This window comes from Cheilinus undulatus, linkage group 2 (genome assembly GCF_018320785.1).
Source record: "Cheilinus undulatus linkage group 2, ASM1832078v1, whole genome shotgun sequence".
Classification (NCBI taxonomy): Eukaryota; Metazoa; Chordata; class Actinopteri; order Labriformes; family Labridae; genus Cheilinus; species Cheilinus undulatus.
Genome location: NC_054866.1, coordinates 25,771,758 through 25,790,469, shown reverse-complemented (window position 1 = coordinate 25,790,469; position 18,712 = coordinate 25,771,758). Strand labels below are relative to the sequence as shown.

The 18,712-nt window shown below is 38.5% G+C and overlaps 1 protein-coding gene across 2 annotated transcripts in view; it reads right to left on the bottom strand.

The window, feature by feature from the left end:
• The window catches only part of fam168a (family with sequence similarity 168 member A), a 38,920-nt gene that overhangs the window by 15,291 nt on the left and 4,917 nt on the right, over positions 1 to 18,712 (bottom strand). The window contains exons 2-3 of one of the 2 annotated variants that reach the window (XM_041805178.1): positions 1,735 to 1,842; positions 974 to 1,065 (exon numbers count right to left, since the gene is read on the bottom strand). In XM_041805178.1, coding sequence (XP_041661112.1) covers positions 974 to 1,065; positions 1,735 to 1,796 — 154 coding nt within the window. In that variant the 5' untranslated portion in view covers positions 1,797 to 1,842. The remainder of the gene's footprint in view (positions 1 to 973; positions 1,066 to 1,734; positions 1,843 to 18,712) is intronic. The other variant, XM_041805189.1, reaches the window with a different exon arrangement.

Here is an 18,712-nt window from a genome sequence, read left to right as displayed (position 1 = left end):
TAATTCAAGCGCATCAACGGTTTTTAATGGAGCACCTCAGATTTGTGTAACTTTTTTCTTTAGTGTCAACTCAATGTTAGATCCATATGAGGCTCTTTGTTAGGTTAATTATGAAAGCGCTTCACTCAAATGTTCACTACAGACGATTCTATAAAAGTACAGACTCTAAGAACACCTGGACTCATACATTTTGTATTTTTTGTGCTGAAATTACAAGAGAAGAGTTTGCATTTAGATGTATTTTATGATCAGAAGATGTGATTGTTGTACTTTGTGATGAAGTAGCGACAACACTTAATTCCTTAAGGGAGGCTGTTGTGACACTTGTACAGCGTAACACTGCCATCAGTGGAATGGTAACAGGGTGATCATCCATCAATGTGTATTGATCCATCGATTGGTTGATTAATTATCCAATCAAATTGATGGAAAGTCAAAATTTTGATCTACACCATCACCTTCAAGCTATGCTTTTATTTTGGAATTCCCCCTGCACGCCTGTTAACAGTTTTTGCCCACCAGCAGCATCCTCAACAAGCTAGAGGTAGTTGCTTAAAGTTTGCAGTCGAGTTTAAGAACAAAGTCCCTCCTCTGAGCTCTACGGCAGATTTGTGATATCGGATGATAATGTATTGTTCTCCAAATTATCAACATCGTATCGTAATGAACCAGGTGGTTTACACCCCTAGCGTTCACGAGACAAAGCCAAGATTGGGTAGGTTATGAAAAAAAGGAGCTTGCTGCTTGAAATATCCTTTGATTAAAGCTAAACCCTGTCATCTTTGAACCTTTATGTATTCCTATTTCAGAAAAAAATTTCTAAGATGAGAAATGGTTCAGACACTAATGGCTCAGCACTATTAATCTACTAATTCAAACCCTCTTTTGAATGAAAAAACATATGGGAGCGTGTATGTAAGTGAAAAACAACAAAGTACTGACAGAGAATGGTAAGTGTGAGTGTTAGTTTTACCTGTAAAGGCCATGTTTTTGGGGTTCCCATAGGGGGTGCCAGGCTGAACGGGGCTGTAGACTGGATTCATAGCTGAAGATAACCTGTTCTTGCTGAAAACAAGACACAGACAGTATGACAGAGAGGGATTGGGGGGAGGGAGAAAAAAGACAGGGGGAGAGAGAGTAGTAAGCATGTAAACTGGAAAGAAAGTGGTTTAGATTATCAAGCACACACAAACACACAACACAAAATAATCTCAAACTCAGGTTTCCTTAAGCGACATCCAGCTGAGGCATTTAGACATCATGCAACATGAAAAGATGAATCCTTATACTCAAGTAGGCTCAACATAAGCAGGTACTTAAAACAGGCTGAGATAGTGACAGGAAAGCACAAGGACGCATGGATCCACTAAACGCTGTGTGGTTAAGTTTCCTGTTGTATGGTATTACACTTGTCTTATCACATGTTGCCATATTTTATCTGCTGCACTGGTAAAATAAAGCAGGCTCTACCTGTCTGGTCTCCAAAACGGGATTGAGCACTTTAAATCTAAAGTGCTGGAGGTGGTTGCAGTAAAGGGGCCCACTAACGTGGCAATTGAAACTATATCTCCCATACTGCGCCTCACTTCAACAGTCTCATTATGTAAACAAAAAAGACCCAGAGTGCCCCTCTTTAACTTCAACTTACCTGTCCATTGAGAATATGGGCATGTGAAATTGTGTATTTTGTGTATTGTGTGTATGTGTGAGTGTGTGTGCATGCGTGCCCCGTACCTCTTGTGCGTGTCTGGTTGATACATGAAACTGAATTTGTCTGTGGGATGCCCGCTCGCCATTCTTGCTGTATGCAAATGAGGAAGAAGTGGAAGTGGATATGCAAATCTGAAATTAAAACAGCGAGAGGTCATGATTACAATGAACACAGGAAAAGGGAGAAAAAAATAAAAAGAGAAATTGAGAAATCAACAGCAAAAAAGCAAGCACCAGTGCAACAGCAAATGGTTAGTGACAGCAGCAGGGGGGGCTGTGATTTAGACGGCGTGTTTGGAGTGAGTGTTTGTGGGAAATGCTGGGTCCTTGGCCAATGATATCTGTGCTAAAAACGGTACACTGGAGAGAAAACTTAAAGCACCTGTGAGGCGCTTTTAGCTGGTTATGAAACAGACTAATAATCATGATGATGTCTCTTTTTGACCTACAAGAGAAAACAAAAACATCACTATGAAGACTGATTTTTTTCTATACAACTTTTTGTTGTAGCTCAATGTCATAGCTGCAGGGTAGGTGTGGGAAAAAAGTAATTAACATCATTGTGCAGCAAGAGCTTTTGTTTTTGATTTATATGGTAACTATTTAAGATAGTTGGGATGGCACATGATTTTTTAAAATATTCAAATAGTCAAAAATGTATTTATATAGCATCTTTCACACACCCATGGAAACGTTCTAGGGAGATTTCCCACAAGAATTCTAGTTTTTTTTTCCAAAGTTTTTTAAACAGTGCCTCATTCAAATGTAGAATTCCTGGCAGAGGGTGGCAGTATTGGTTACAGGTCGATACAGATTGTAGAGATGCAAAGGATCTAACCCCTAATCTCTTAACTTAGGAAACAACACATTCTACTTAAACATTTTTAAGTAAATGATCAATTATTATTGTATTTTACTTGACATTCATGAGTAAAACTGATTGTTTTTTAAGTTAAAATGAAAGACTGTTAATGGAAATTTCTATTATGCATTAGCATCAAGTAGGCCTGGGTGATATGGCCTAAAAATCATATCACGGTATCTTTCTTGCCTTTGATGATAACAGTATTATATCATGGTATTAAAAAATTAAAAAGAGAAAATCCTTTTTAATCAAAATTCAAGTGTTATTAACCCCCTTCTCCCCTTAAAACAAGCCTTTGATGGCACATTCAATTTATCTCCAAGTATAGGAACACAGAAAACATGTTTTATTTTTTTAAGTCTCTCTCTAGGTTTACTTCTGTCTAACTGCACTCCAAGTTTCGCATGTCATCTCTAACCTGATGAGGTGTGTTAAGCTGCTAATGACTTGAACATGTTTCCTAGGGAAGGCGTTCACAATAAAAGCGTTTCAGAAAAATAACAGCCGCGGACTTTTATTTTGAAGAGCTTGACAGAAGTATTGTGTTTAGCATTGAGCTAGCTTAGCTTTGGCTGCCGTACCGAAGAATACGGCTCGTTTACAGCAGCTTTTCTGACCTCATTTAACATCACAACCTGGATCTTTGACTCACTGTGGACTTAGAAAAGAAAGTCATGAGTTAAGATAGATTTTTAAACGGTTGTTTATGCCGTTGTAAGAGGAAAAGCTGCAGCGCTGGGCTATGAGACCAGCCAAAGCAGCACTTAGCTTGTGTTACAGCCCCAGGGAGGCTGACAGAGACAGCACACTGACTTAGTTGCGCTACAGCCGTCAGACTTTGAGAGGAAAAAACACGTGAGGCAGATAGGATGGCGTCAGTAACAAGCGTTATCGCGACTGGACGGTAGAGTCCAAATCTCTACCGTAGGCCAAATTTATATCATTTATACCCTCTACCGCCTATGCCACGCACCCCTTGCATCAAGCTAACCTTTTCTTTATATGTCCATCCCTACCTGATATGCAATATAATTTACAGTTTAAAAAAAAAGCAGGATCAGATTTGCTATCAGAAAACATAACTTATAAACGTGTAAGACAAAATCAGAAAAAAGATAACATATTCTGCTTTGCCTACAGGGTGCACCAAAATCAAAACAAGCAATAAGTTCCCCACAGGAGCTTCAAGTAAATATTTTGAAAAATCTTAAATTCCATTTTGTGTGTAATATCTTTGAAACAATTATTTGTGTGCAAAAGAAGTCACTCCTCTCCCGTTAAGCTGGTCTGAGCTTATATTTTATTATTCCCTGTGAATATCGAGCCTATATGATATTTTTCAAATAGAAAAAAGCACAGTTGTATGAATATTGGTATCTGATGTGCAAAACACAACATTAAATACAAGCAGCAAAGCAAACATTTAAACAGCCAAATGAAAAGCACAAAAACCCAGTGAGTGGGCAGGTGACAGAGAGCAAAACAACAGGACAGAAGACAAAATATAGGCTGTCTTGCACCAAGCCACGAGAAAGCATGATCCACGTAAGCCAGAACCACAAGAGCACTGCACAAACACAGAGCGGAACAGCCGAGCAACCAATAAATAGAGAAGAAGAGTGTGAGAGCTGTGTGCTGTTTGAGATTTTGTGCATCTTGTGTTGATTTTCACATCTGTTTCTGAAAGAGACGGGGCCTGCCTGGTGTGTGACTGCAGCTATCAGGCTATATCTGTCTGCTTTTCATGCGTGACTGTGTCGTATGCCATGTATAGGACAGGCTGCGTGAAATATGTTATGGCAAGCTCTCTGTACACAGCGCATCGCCCACCCAATTGCCATGTACAGAACTGTCAACAGCCATTTGTCCAATCCTGCGTCCTGTAGATACATAAATTTGTGAATTAGATTGCATTTCCAACCCAAATCCAACAGATCCATCCTGGGCCCATGCTTTAGGGCCAATTAACAGAATCCTTTAGAGGGTTACAGCTTCACTGTCAACATTTCTGGGCATACGCTGCACTGCTATGATGCCAGACGGCTCTAAGTGACACTTCAAATTAGGCGAGGAAGCATTTCAAAGCTGCGTCCAGGAACGCTGACGTCAAAATGCTTCCAGATTCTTGACACTGCATGGGAGCAATCACAAGTGCATGTTCTTTAGAGATGTTTTTGCACATCATTTGTTGAAACACATAAATGACGGCTGAAAAAAGAGGAACAAAACCATGAACATCTTCTGTCCTTTAGACATCAAGAGAGCTGATGTGTTTACACTAGTTCATTTTTCATATATCATAAAAATGCCATGGGGAAAATTCATTGTCGTATTGCTCAACACATCTCACAGTACTTTCATATTGATCTATTGTATCTCCTTTGTTTTATTTCCCACCTCTCGGTCTACTCTGCCTCTCACCTTTCATTCTTCTGCTACACTGCTTCATGTAGTTCATCATATAAATTATATTACTCCAGGCCGTTTCTACACATGCAAATGGCTGATCATAACAAGAACATAGCAAAGTCAACAGATTAGTGCTACTGCCATGATAAAACAAAGAAAAACATGGAGGACAATAATAAAGCTAAAGGCTAACAGTTTAATGCCAAACAAGCAGCTCAGTCATACAACTGCTGTACTTTGGGCCTTGATGCTAGCATGAGCATGATATAATGTAGATACAAAGCAGGTACAGTACTGACACTTAATACTACTGCCACTCTGGATTATCAAAATAAGGATCAGCACATGATGTGTTTATTGTTACAATAAGATATTAAGATGCACCACTTGATAAAATCAGGGCCGATAGAAACACTGCTACTACTACTGGAGCCTCCTGTACCCCCCCTTCCAGCTGGTCAATGAGAAACAACTCCTCGTCCAAAGAGCCAGGGTACATCTTTCTCCTGTAAAGCCCCATGCATTTCAATATTCTTCTTAGCACTTACAAACTTAGCACAAAATCATCCACCGTTTCCAAAACAGCAGTCTCATCCAAGTATGAGGTAGAAGTTGATCAAAACCTAATGAGCTACATTATTCAGTAAGTCTTTCTACACCTTTCTCGTGATCAACAAATGAATTTCACGTTAAAAATCATTGTAACCTGCTGTTTATTCACATGAGCTACATTGTAATGTGGACGTAGATGAATCAATGGGGGAGAAACAGCCATTAACACATGGACAGGTGGCTAGTCTAACCCCGAGGCCTTATGCTGCAAAGACAACATATCCCCAATTACAGCTGTTCCTCAACAGAGAACAGAAAGACGAGTGCATTCATCTGTGTCAGACTGGGAAACAGACAATTTGTGAACATGGGTCTGTGCCAGTGTGCATGTGTTTGTGTGTCTGTGCAATCAAAGATGGGGACACTGACTGGGTAAGAACAAGAGGGGCACCGCAGTGTGTCTAATGAAGGTGTGTATCGTACAGAGGATGAATGAACTGTGTGTGATGTGCATGTCTTTCCTTTTTATCAGAGTGTGGTAATAATGAGGCATTTAAGGATCTCTTCCCCAAATAAAACCCTGTCTAGTCAGAATGCCGACTACAGTACAGAATGCTATCCAGGATTGTGAAGAGTTGTGAACGTTCTCCAGAGGACACTGACCGTGACAAAGAAAGGAAAACTATAATCAAAAGTAGGACGGAACACGAAGAACAAGTCTTGACGTTCCGTATGTAAAGCTTAAAGAAAAACAAATAAATCAAAGAACTAAAACTGACACAACACATTGTTGTTTGCCTGAAAATGTCTAACACAAATCCACAAATTGCTTTCAGAAAAGTCACCACCAACAGTAATTTCTGATGCTGGGCTCTCAGAGCCAAGTGTGTGTGCTCAGATTAAAGATTAAGCACTTAATTATTTTTTTCTTCACAAATTTTTCACAGAAAACAAAAGAATCTGTCTTGTTATTTAAGCTTTTTATACAGTTTATAATAGTTTTCTCTCTGTGTATGGATGCAAACAATTATCTACATTTGGGATGTTTAATTCATTTTTTCATTCATAGATTCATCTAGAGCTCCAGCTTATGATAATTTGCATTAAATGTGCTGACGATGCTCCTAATCAAAGAGTTTGTTTAGAAGGAAACAGCGATATTTACATTTTAGCTTTATCTTGGGTCTTTTTTATGCCTTTACTTACATGGCAGGGCAGTTTGAATTCTGGGGGGAGAGAGAGTGGGGATTAACATACAGGAGAGGAGCCAGGGGCAGAAGAACAGCCTCTTCTGGGGTGGGCCACATGGGGTATGCAGACATTACCACAAGTCTAAAGGTCAAGGGTCATTTGAAACCCAATCTGATGTTTGATTTCCTATTGCACAAGAGAGAGAAAAGCTGCAAACACTCACATTTGGAAAGCTGGACATTGAGAATGTGTGGGCTTTATTTGCAGGAGAGGTCATGATGATAATGGAATTCCACAGAACTTCCATTAAACCCAACTTCAGATTTCATAAGTTTATCAATGTCTTACATTGTGAAAAATGACAATCACAAGCTATTGAAACTTAGACAAGAATACCCAGACTAGTCTTTATAAAGTTATTCTATTGTAAATGTTACGTAACTAATTTTATCACAGAGATAAAATAAGAAAGTCTTTGTCAAAATATCAGATTACATAAGATCTAATAAGCCAATTAGTTACAACACTCCATCTTGCATGAAGTCATTTAAAAATGTACGTTGTGAAGTACAGGACATTTTATAGAGTTAATGTTAGAGTACTTGCATGTGCATCAAATGTAATAAAATAAGGTAGGAAGTTTAACCATTATAATCTATAGACTACAGAAAGCTTTAACTGTGAAGAAGGTACAGGTTCATCATGAAGCCTCTCTGTCAATTACCACACAATCATTTTGTAACTGACTGCTGGGGTCTTTCGATAAAATAGATTTATTTCTTTGTTCTTTTCTCTCCTCCATGCAAACTCCCCTGACCTCACAGGCAGTTTGGGTAACTGCAGCGTCACACCCCTCCATGAATCAAAAGAGTAGCTACTGGGGGTGTAATGGTATGGAAAAATTTTGGTTTGGTATGTACCTCTATTGTGAAGTCACGGTTCAGTACGTTTTCAGTACAGTAATTAAAGTGAATAAATGACAGAATTTTTATTAAATTTTATTAAAATTAATAGGCTGAATGAATTACATTTAAATTAATAATGCTGCAATCTCCTTCCAAAAGGTCTTCAAGGAATAAAAATATTAATAAATAAATAAATACTTTTTTCAATTACTAGGTTATTTTAATTGATATATTGACATATTTATACCCATTCTTTAGCCAACTTGAACACATCATCATACAACCCGAAGATTACTTTTTAACCAATAGGACCTACTACAAAGTTTGGGAGAACTTTTCACAGCCCATCTTGGCAGATGAAGAGGTTAAAGCTGTGTGAAATCTGAGGTCAACTTTACCTACGATGCAGCTGCAGACACGATGGAGTCCCCTCTCCCCCTCCTCAGAGGCTTACAGTTGAAGAATTCATTTGATTCACAAAACCAGAGCCCCATTGTTATACTAAAAAGATCTTAAATCATGGGAAATTCAGAACTGGCTGGTGAGTCTGTTTTGTTGTTCCTCCTTGTTACATTGACATTCTTGTTTGAGTTGAGCCTTTTTCAAATGCTTTGATTGATCCGCTGGATGACGTGTTGTCAGCGACACAGCTGCTGAATGTCAGCGCTACTGTTGTCATCTTTGTCCACTGTTGTATTTTACTGGGAAACAAAGTGTTCCTAAACAGCACACTTATATCTGGGAATATTCAGGCTGTTGCTGTTGTTTGCTGTGGTTGTGTGGTTGCCAGGACAGTGTGACAGTGAGATGCGCTCTGGTTGTTAATCTGTATATGAGCTTCGTTCCACATGTATCCGTTCAGTACATATCTGTACCATACCGAGAGGCCCGTACTGAATGGGTATGGTACAGAGGTAAGGTACAGACACCTGTACCTTCACTTGGTGGGAGGGCTGTAAAGGCATGCATGTGAAGTCACATGCAGCATGAGTCTGCTGGTCCAGCCGCTGAGTTGTAGAAAGGATGAGTGACAGAAATCAGTCGGGAATAAGCAGTAAACAGCTTTATTTCAGCTGAAAGAGCTGTTTTTTTTTTTTATTAATTACATTTTTCTCCTGTTAACCACCGTCAGTATAGATCCTCAGCTGATGGAAAACATGTACAGAAACATTTTGAGTCGTAACGGTTTGTTAATATGCAAATTTATTTAGTCTTTAACAGTCAATATGGCATAATATAAAAGTTTAGAGCTATGCCATGAGAATTTATCAAATTAAAAATAAACAATGGGGTTAAGGGTGTTCAAATCAAGTAAGAAATCCTCGGTGCATTGATCTTGTTTTAAAATAGATTGCAGCCCAAAGTTTTACACATTCAACAACCACAGAGTGATGTTTTAACAAGTTACCTAAGTAAGACATAGATGAATGACTAGTTACAATAAAGGAAATGACATAAACGTGACACAAACTGTTTCTACCTTATCTTCCTGCAGCTCTAACACCTTTGGCAGGTTGTGATAGTCATACCAGTGACCATGTCACCACACGTTTGAAGCTATAAATGACTCCTATCATCAACTTGGAATTGATCCTTGGTCTAGTTTTCCTCCAACTATGACAGTTTATTGATGAAAGCTGGTTACTGGAACATCTGTTTTTCCGAAAACTGTTTCTGCTGCACAAAAGCCTCAAGACCGTGTGAACGATGTTTGAAATCCTGATTTGGCCAGTTTGTTCTTTCTTTAAATAGACTACAACTACTACAACAACAACAACACTCAATCAATCCTTTCACCTTTATTCTTGAGAAGAACCAGGTTTTATATTTGACCAGGTTTTTGCATTTGACTGAACTTATCAACATGCAAACAAGACCATACAAACATCAAAGCATACCACAACAAGGAAGGAAGTTTTAAAAAAGCAAATAACGATTTAAAATAAAAGAATATATTTAGCACGTTTTTCTTATTTGGGTCTTTAAATTTTTTTTTCAGATGTTTAATATCCCACTATCTAGCCCTCTTATGGCACATTTGACATACAAAGTGGAGGTAAAAGGAGAAAGGAAACAGCTGGATAGAGCAACTTGTTTCTCCATAAACTTTAAATTAAACTTGTCGTTAGCAGGCTGTATATCAATGTGGACCAGGACAGAGTGCAGCTACTAGCATTCATAAGATCTGCCTTGCCTAACTGTCTGCCTGGAGAGTCATTTCAATGTATCTGTGATGGCAGTAGCATTACCTGTTGCCTTCCTGTCTCCTTCTCTTACCAGGCTACGTAAGGCAACAACAACAAAAAAAACAAAATAAAAAAAAACAAGCACTGCCTACTGACAGATAAGAGAAGAGAAGAGCACAAACATCATGTGGTGTTGGTGAGGAGGATGTTTTTGCTCCTCTACCTGCCTTAAAACTCAGCATCAGCGAGTGTTTTGACTGGCCAGAAGTGTGCTCATCAGGACGAAACTTTGCAAAAAATCGACCATGGTTCAAAAAAATATCCGCTGCACTTTCACTTGGCAAAATTACGCTGCTGGTTTGGAAACTTGCATTGAATTGCTACAGGTTGGAAAAATATATATTCCGTGTGAATTAATCACACGAAAAAAATCTCACCTGGTGTGCAAGGGCCTTAACACTGCATGTCCTGCAACGTGAGGACTGTGCCTACTGACATCGCTATAGGGGTTCAAAAACAATACATCATTCGGCCCAAGTTGAATTTTATCTAACTGCTTCAATTTCTGACATAAGAATTGTGGCAATAAGTAAAGTAAAACTGTGATGTCGTGATAAGATATGTGATACATTTTAAAATGGATGGAGATCTTGTTTTGTGTGCTGTTAATATGAACAGTGTGGCTCATGGCTAGACAAGACAAACCACATGTAAGCAGTGATTTTCAGTTAGAAATGGACCTGCTATTCTTTGCATTCAGTTGAATAAAAGACACATTTACAACTCCCATATTTTGTTATTAAAGTTAAGAATAGTCTAAAATTTGATCTCGTCTTGTTCTCATAATAATAATACTAATAACACTAATAATGCAATTCATTTATAAATATCTTTCTAAGCACTCAAGGCCACCTCACAAGAAAAGGTTAAAACAAGACGAATAAATAAGTCCACAAAATATACACAAGTTACAGTAAGCAATAAGATTTAAAAAAATGAATGAAACCGTGTAGGTTGGCTGAAAGAAATCAGTCAAACTGAATATGCCAGTTTGAAAAGGTGGGTTTTGATTCAGGATCTGAAAATGGAGAGAGAGTGTTAATATTACGGATGTCTGATGGGAGGGAGTTCCAAAGTCAGGAGGCAGAGCGAATAAAGGCTCTAGAGCCCATGGTGGTCAAGCGGCCAGGTGGGACAGTGAGGTGGAGAGAGGAAGAGGAACTGAGAGGTGTTAAGGAGGTCAGAAAGGTATGGAGGGGCGAGGTTATGGATGGCTTTGAAGGTTGGGAGCAGAATCTTAAAATCAATGCGGTAGCTGACCGGCAGCCAACGTAGCTGCTGAAGAATTGGAGTGGTATGATTGCTGGATGGGGTTCTGGAAATGATGCGGGTGGCAGAATTGTGGACTATCTGAAGTTGGGGGGGGGTCTCAAGTTTAAGTAGACTATTACTTCTTTTTGAACAATATGTTTCAGTTTTCCATGTTTTATGAAATAAAAAGAACCATATCAAAAATAATACAGTGACAAGGAGAAAGCAAAATTAATATGTATATATTTTTAAAAAGAATAATGGTTGAAATGCTGTCAGTATATAGGTTTTATACTGCTTAGGACTTATAAAAAACATATCAATATTGTGTGACTTAAACAGGAATACTCAGTTATAGTATGAGGCCAACCCTATGAAGTTCAGTCTCATTTTTCCAATGCCCTTTAAAAATGTTCTCTGAAATAATTAGTTCACAAAATCAAAAACATTGCTTTATCATTTCAGCAACCTTAAACTGGGTCATTAGACCATGTTTGGGGATTGCCCTCTGTCTCTAACACACACAAACACAGGACTCATTGACACTATGAAGGGAAGCTTCCTGGCTTAACCAGAGTTATTTTTCAGGACTTTGTTAAGCTTTAACTCTATTACTGGGACTTCATTTCGACTAAACTCATAAGCTGTAGCCTCAAGGCCTAGCTACAAACACAAAGCGTGCTAGCCTGCATGCTAACACTGCTGGCCTCTGTCTGTGTCTCTTTAAATGTTTTGTGTGAGCTCAGTATGATAGCAGCTGGGTATTGCTTTGATTCAGATCTTCAGAGTTTACGCCCTCATATTTAATTGTGCAAGCTAATATAAATATGTGCGTGTTTCAAAACAATAATGTTGGTTCCACTCCATAAAGAGAGATTCCTGCCGCCTGAGGGGACCAGAAGAGGTAATAATGAGGGAGGAGGAGGCAGAGCGGCAGAGGGAAGGATTGTGAAAGAATAAACCTCAAACACACACACAAAGAGAGCTACCATTCCTAGAGAACATGTACAATACAACACAACCCCCACACCGGCTCCATCCTCCCACATAATACCTCACCAGGCATCTACTCTTTAAGCAACAAATCAAAAACGGTGGGCGTTATCACACTCGAGCGGAGAAGAGAATAGAAGTGAACAGCTTTCTTTTTTTAATCCTCAAGAAGGCAGCATTTCACTCAGGTCATATGAAAAGAAAACAGAGAAAGGGAAAGCAGAAGACAAAGGATGCTGAGAGTAATGTGGTGCGTCAATAATATTTTTTTCTGCAGAGCAAACTAGTCAATGATTCTATAAGTGAGAATTAATCAGTAATTGGTTATTGACTAACTTATTGACATGTAAAATCAACCCTTCATTTCATCATTCCAACCTCTCTCACTGTTTTTCCCTGTTTTTTTTCTTTTTCGATGAAAGAGTCAAGCTGACAAAAAAAGGTTTATAGAAGCCTTACACACAGAATAAATCTAGAAAACAGCATTATGTCAAACAAAACGGGCTTAAAAGGACACAGAGACAGGTATACAATCAGAACCAGCGGTCATATTCAACTCAAAGACCAAATTCATCTCTCTACCTCTTTCATGGGCAGTGTGATGGAATCAGACCCCCCCCAAACACAATCAGACCTGCCCTGCAGCAGTGAACTCCGAGCAGCCCTGGGCTATTTTAGATCTAGGACAGAACCATACACTTTGGGACAGCATCTTCCCCTCTCTCTATGCCGGTCTTTTGTTTTTTTTTTTAACTCTTTTCTCCAACAAAATCATTTCATCAGTCATAGATCTCAAGGGCCTGCAACACTTGTTTATGTGACAATATTGTGCCAGCTGCTTACAATGGAAACATTTTAGTCAACCAACCTCTATGGAGTAAAATCAAACACTTAGAGCATTAACAACTAATGTAGACTTGTACTCTCTCTGCGTCGTTTCTTTGCAAATAACCTCCATTAAGCTTACAGTTTATAGTATGAGAAGTTGGATGAAGGATTACGTGTTCAAACTGGCATATTGTACGATGCAAAAATAAGAAGTGATCTCTCTGGTACTTAGTACCCATTTAATAACCACCATCTGAATATCTTCAGTTGAAATGTTGTCATACATCTTGCTGCAATACAGCTTTGTTTCTTAATGTGATTATCTTATGACACAAAGCCTAACAGTATACATTTTGCTGTTTACAGAAGTACACAAAATTGCCATCTCTGGGGTTAAAAGGAACTAAGGTTGTGAGAATTATCCTTATACAGTAAGGACCTAGCTGCTGTTGAACTACTCAGCCCACAGAAGCCTTTGTTTTTAAATAGCACGTGTTGATTGCATAAAAACACAGACATCAGAAGGGTAACTTTTTAAAAACCACAATGTTTATACCAGGGCTACACAAAACATATCTTTTTTTAAACAGATATACACTGTATATTGCACTTTGAAAAAAATTAAAAGAATGCACAATATTTTCGGCCTGATATCGGTATCAGCAGATATTAGGGTAAAAGGTGAATTTTCATATTGGCAGATATACAAATTTCTGCGCATATTTACAACCGATATTCTGGCTATAAAAATCAGTCTATATCCGTTGTAAATATTGGCCATACAAACTTTTAAGTTAGTGCAGTTTAGGCTGGACCAACATACCTACTGTATGTCAGCTGAAGTCTTTATTTCTTCATCATTTCCTACACTTTAAAGTATGTTTTACCCCTTAGAGCTCACAGCTATTTTTTTTCACCATCATGTCTTGTCTGGACTTTTTGTCTTAAAAAGCTTATAAAACATCAACCCTGTGGTGCACAGTCAAGATCTATACATTCTTTTTTCAGGACAACCTGGGCTTTTAGAGTATATCGCTACAGCAATGTCACTTGAATTTAAAAAAAGTTATAGGAGTCTAAAGACAAAACAAAAAAAAACAAATCGGAATTTGAAACTAAGATTCTTATTGATAACACAGTAAACCATAGTGACTAAGCCTTTTGTTTGCACATACTTGTTCTCCAATCTCTTAGGGACAAAACAGTGAAAAAATAAACATTCTGTGACTCAATGTTTTCAAAATATCTACATATACAAAGAAAAAGTACTTGCACCTTTTTGCAGTTAGATTCATTCGTGCCATTCCTCAAAGCAGTGGAGACACAACTGGTGGACTGTCCCTCCCATAATGCATTGCATGTCAACAAACATGGTGCTGCTACTGAAGAAAGCCAAAGTACATGATTGAAAATTGATTAAAAACGGATAAAAAGACGCTTACTATCGGATGTAGCGCTGTGGATTTAATCTCCAAAGACCCCAAAAAGTCACAGAGGTTCCAGGCTTACTACAATGGCGTACTTTAGGGCTACAGAGACATCAATAGTATCAAACGAACGGCAAAACGGTCAGCTCTCAGAGGAAAAAAGTGTCTAAGACTTACGGTTTAAAAGTTATCAACGTTTTTATAAACTGTGTCACTTATGGTTGTATACGAAAACACTGTCCTCAGAGACCCCAGATAGTCAGCCAAGTTACGAGCTCACTAGAAAATGTTCTGTAAGAGCTATGAATGCATGGAAGACATGATTAGAAAGGCAGAATGGAGAGCTTTCAAAGGAAAAAACAGGTGTCTATGACTTATGGTTCAAAAGTTACCAAGCAATTTAAAAAGGGGCATGCCTGCGGTACGGATCTGTACCACGTTAAGGGTTAAGGACTGAAATTTGTTAATCAGTTCATCCGAACTTCAAATTGTGCATTTAAAGGGCTGAAGTCTCAGGTCTGACCTACATTTAAATATTGATATCAGCTCAAATTAATTTGCAAATATTGGCATACCGGATTAACTTTGCTAAGCAGATAGATGTGCCAGACTCCATAATGCACAATGTTTGTGCCGAACCGAACATTGTTTGGACCAATCAGCATCTTTGAGGAGAATGAGGCAGTAGCAATGGGCGGGGTTTAGTTGTACTTGATGCTGTTTGCAATGGCTGCCTCCTGTGCGGTTTTAGCATGAGTTTGAGAGAGTTACAGGGGACAGGGTTAGTTGTTGTGTGAGTGGTTCTATAGAATGGGTGCTAGTGATTAGCTTGGACTTGGCCTCAGTGGCAGTTTTGTCAAAACTGCACATTTATTTATTTAAAACAAGTGCAGAGAGCAACACTAAAAGCTTTTTATGACGGAAAGGATGTTTTTGCTCTCTTTCCAGTCTGCTTCAGCCAGGTTTGCGCTTGTTATGGGTGGGGTTTATGGGTGTACCCAATGGCTGATACTGCGGTAGCTGTTAGCTTGGATGTAGCTGTGGGACAGTGGCAGTTCAATCGGAACTGGACCACGTTTCTTATTAAAACCAGAGCAAAGAGCCACACCATAAGCTTGTCCTGGCAGAGAAGATGTTTCCTTGGCAACAATTTTATTCACAGAGAACTCTGCCCTTAACAATCGTTGTCAGCAGTATTCTGTCAACTCAAGAGAAGCAACGTCATATTGTCTTGAGCTTTGATTGGCCGGTAATGAATGCGACAGACAGAATGCTCCCCCAATCACCTTCCAAGAATTTTCTGATAAGTCCTGCCCTTCCCAGACGTTTTAACTGGGGGTTTTCCCTAATGAAAGTGAAATATATTCATGAAATGGAGACATGAATAAGTCTATCTGGGGTGTCAGGTTAATATATCTGCAAAGATCTAATATCGTCCCTAAAAAAGACATGCATAAATAAATACAGTGAGTTTATGCAGGCCAAGATTGGATTTATTCACATTTGAATCATACAATCATAATCTAATAATTTCATATCTACAGATATTTTCACCGTATGCCCACATAATGACAAAACTGTCATGTGCAATTTTCAACATTCTTCTCTTGAATAAAAACTTCAACTTAAATTGGAACCAATCTTAGCTTAAAGTTACTGACAATTTCATCTGACTGAATCAAATGGTGTCAGAGCATGCAGCAATCTGTTCTCTGGTCAACAGATGTACAACTGAATGCAGAATTAAAAAGTATTACTTGTTTCCGCTGAACACTTTTTTTTCCAATTTAATCCCATACTGAGACTTTTGTGTTTTGCCCCACAGTGTTTCCCCTACTATTCTTTTAGGGGGGCGGCCCACCCCTCGATCTTTAGTTGGAAAACGGGGTAATACATGCTGCAGGATCCTGTTTTCCTTCAGTATCTTCCAGGTAGAAAGACTGAGATTCTTAAAGTCTTGATAAGGCCTTCACCCAGTTTCTTAAATGAGAATATGGAGTTAATTTAAACGCCCAACTACAAAACAGGGCCATTTAGAAACAATCCAACTGAAACCAGGATACTCAAGTCAATGTTGACACACTTACTGAGCTGCTTAGCAAGGCTGAGAATTCCCTCAGTCATGTGCTTTAATTGAGTTTCATTCATATGTAAAGTTCTGTGCATTTTTAAGAACTACTCTTGGAAAAAAAGGAAAGTAGTGTACAACAAAAACATGAAAATCTTGCAGAAAACTTGCCTCAACAAGGCCCTTATCACAAGTGGTTAAAAATATAGTTCATTCAAATGTTTAGCAGCACTAGGCTCATAAACTAATCTGTTTTAGGAATTAAATGCAAAAAAGTGAACGTTAATGCTTAGAAAGTGCTAACACAAACACTAGGAAAGGAGAAGTGACAGCTTTATGAGAATGGACTTGGCAGTTAAACCCATAAAAATCAATACCTCCAGGCAGTATTAACTACAGATGCACATTAATGCCTGTGGTGAAGGTGGGACCTGACAAATACCATAGAGAGTAACAAGACTTTTATATTCAATTTTAAAATCTAAACTGTATTATTTTATCGTCTGTTTGCAGAGGATGCCCATTATTACTCAGCAGAGGCTTAAAGGAGCTGCTGATCAATGCCAGTCAGTCTGTTGCCTCAGACTGACTGTTAATATTCAAGCTTTATAAACATCCAAATCCATCCAGTGTTTGTTTTAACTTAAACAGTAAAATCTTGCATGCCCATTGAACTATCCACAGAACATAACACACAGAACCCAAACCATGTTGAGCAAAATGCCAGTTTTAGTCATTGCATTTCAACATTGCAGCAAGGTTTCACTTAAGTTGCTTGCTCAGTAAATTTCAATAGCCTGAAGCTGCATGTAGAGAGAGGGTAACATGGGTAAGTGGCTACTGCAGAGTACTCTTGTATAGTTTTTACCACATAGCATTACTTTTTCACATTTTTTCTAACTCTGTTTTAAGGGGGCACCTGAAAACAAGGGGTAGGGATAAACATTACATATGGGACTGGGCCTAAGCCTGTGGGAGCTGACCAATCAAGGCAGTCTCAGTTACTGAAAAAAATGACACAAGTATTGGATGCATATAATACGTAAACATACATACAGCACATGCATGAAATAAATGCTAAAAGCATTCTGTCCTTCTAACTCTCCTTGGCAAAATTTACACTTCTTATTTCAACAATAAGCCAGCGAATGTTCCTTTGTTTGCTGCAAAGTCATGTCACTCCACACAATTTGTCCACGTTTTTCCTGCTGTTGACATCTCCTACATTATTGTATTGTTTTGTGGTACAATGGTTGCCATTAACACCACTCTGAATACATCAGTGGGTATTATACGCCTGTTGACATTTTCAATAATAATTCATTAGCTTTGACTTGTTCGGTATCATCCCTGAGGGATAAGGCATGTTCAATTTGAATGCTTCAACTGGCCGACAGAGTCAAAAAATACTATTGATCATGACTCTAGGTATCAAACAACAGCCTGCAGCACATACACATGTGGACATGTGTTGTTATGCACTGACTTACAGACCTTCTCCATATCGACTGACAGCTGAATGCATTACAACTCTGCCTCCAGGGATCAGTTCAACCTTTTTTCCTAGTCCTTTATTCCCAACTTTCTCACCTGCCACTCCATATTTGCTCACAGGGGCATATGCACAAACACACACATATACAAATTAAAGATCAATCAGCAGTTGATGTTTCAACCACACAATACTGATCTGCTCAAGTGGTTGATCTTAAAAATTATGAGCTTATATCGACAGTCGCGTAAGCTGTTGGGCAAGTCTGTCTGGAAATACAACAAGACTATTTAATATCAACTTTTTGGCCTCCTGTGTTGTAAAACATTTTTCTCCTTTGTAATGGAGTTCTGTTCTGTTACACAGAGATGGACATAAAAGCCAAGAACAAAAAAAATAGACATGAGCAAGTTCAGGTAGTGCTTAAAACCAAGACAGGTAACAAGAAAAATAGGAGTTTTACAGTGTGTTGAAAGACACAATTATAAACAAAAAAAAGTTGAAGGTTTGTGCAAAATGAAAACAAAAACAACTTAAATCAAATTTATACCAGTTTCCTAAGTCTGAGAAAAAAAAGTTTAATGCCTCCAGCTTTTTTAATGTTTTGACATGTAGCTAGGAGAGCAATCAGTGTCTGATGTGTTAAAAATAAAAGATGCAGTTAGATTACTGTTGATGCCTCCAGGGATACATCCTTCTTCCCCCAAGAAATACCTGACAAACAAATCTGTTGAAAATGAAGGAATAACAACAGAAACAGTTCTTACAAATACAT